This window comes from Fulmarus glacialis, unplaced genomic scaffold, assembly GCF_000690835.1.
Source record: "Fulmarus glacialis isolate BGI_N327 unplaced genomic scaffold, ASM69083v1 scaffold19323, whole genome shotgun sequence".
Taxonomy (NCBI): Eukaryota; Metazoa; Chordata; class Aves; order Procellariiformes; family Procellariidae; genus Fulmarus; species Fulmarus glacialis.
This window is the reverse complement of record NW_009205074.1, coordinates 1-1,283: the sequence shown is the minus strand read 5'-3', so window position 1 is coordinate 1,283 and position 1,283 is coordinate 1. Positions and strand designations below refer to the sequence as shown.

Below are 1,283 nucleotides of genomic sequence, written 5' to 3'. Positions count from 1 at the left end.
TGCGGGCAGGTCGCCCCTGGAGGCTGGACACCAAGGGCTGGCAGGAGCTCTGGAGCTGCTGCGTCAAGCCCTGCAGCAGGGCCAGCGTGCCTGACTCCACCGGCTGCAGGGGGACAAAGGGGTAGTGAGGGATAGTGGGGGACACACACACCGGGTGTCCCCAGGGACCCCCTGCTCTTCACCTACCTCTGGTGGCACCAGGTCCTTGCCACCACCCGGTTGCTTCTTGCTCCACTCCAGCCACATCTGCTGCAGCTTCTCCTGCCCTCCCTGCAGCTTCTGGTCCATGCCCTGCCTGAGGTGTTCCACCTGGGAGGAGCAGCAGAGCCTGGTGTGGGTGGTCTGCTGCACACCCAGGGTGGCATGGGGGGAACATGGGGATGGGTCCTACCAGGTCGAGGGTGTGCTGGAGTTGGGCCAGTTTTTTTGGGCCAGCACGTCCTGGCTGCTGCGGCGGGCACTCTGCAGCTTGCCCAGCGAGTGCTGGAGGGCTCGGTGTCGCAGCTTGGTGGAGAGGGAGCCCAGGCGCACAAAGTAGCTCTGCTGCTGCTTCTGCTGCTCCATTTCGAAGCCCTCCACAGACGTGGCCAGGTTGGCTGTGGGAGAGGAGCTACTGAGGTGGTGTCCCCCCGCCCCGCTCCCCCACGTAGAGCCAGTATCGCCCTGCCCAGGCTATACCCATCCCTCTCCAAGGGGAACCCCAGGCCATAACTCTCTCCAAGGGGTTGTGATCAGCTCCTTACCCAGCTCCTCATCGGTCATGGGCAGGTAATGGTCCACCAGCTCCTCCGACTTCTCCAGCACAGAGCCCATCCCGCTCACCACCATCTGGCCCACAGTCGAGCCCATGACGGTGCTGACACCACTGCTCACCGCCGACTTGGTCAGCTCCACGCTGCCCTGCACGGCCCCTTTGGTCATGTCCATCACACCCGTCACCCGGCTGGTCACCGCATCCTTGGCCCCAGCCACGGTGCTGGTCAGGACATCCTTGGCCCCCGTCACCGTGGATGTCACCAGCTGCTTGGTGTCTGAGATGAGCTGGTTGAGGGGTGGACAACCCTCTGTTAAGCAGCACTGGGGGGGGGACCTCGAGCATGTTCACCCACCCCGCCACACTACCTTCTCTGTGGGCTGCTGTAGGATGGGCAGCTTCTCCTCCAGCTTATCCAGCCCCTTGCAGGCATATTCGTTGGCGGTGGAAACTAGAGACATAAAACCAGATGTTTTTAATATCCTGATGACTTGCAAGGTCTTTGCTAAGGCCAGTTTTTGGGGCACCC

At 62.4% G+C, this 1,283-nt stretch overlaps 1 protein-coding gene across 1 annotated transcript in view; it reads right to left on the bottom strand.

The window, feature by feature from the left end:
• Positions 1 to 1,205, bottom strand: part of LOC104074947 (perilipin-3-like) — a gene marked incomplete at its 5' end in the record, with an annotated part of 1,463 nt that extends 258 nt beyond the window's left edge. The window contains 7 exon segments of the mRNA XM_009575260.1: positions 1 to 3; positions 5 to 103; positions 187 to 309; positions 392 to 433; positions 436 to 596; positions 744 to 1,041; positions 1,123 to 1,205. The exon segment at positions 1 to 3 is cut by the window's left edge and continues 258 nt beyond it. Coding sequence (XP_009573555.1) covers positions 1 to 3; positions 5 to 103; positions 187 to 309; positions 392 to 433; positions 436 to 596; positions 744 to 1,041; positions 1,123 to 1,205 — 809 coding nt within the window.
• Positions 1,206 to 1,283: the final 78 nt, after the last annotated feature.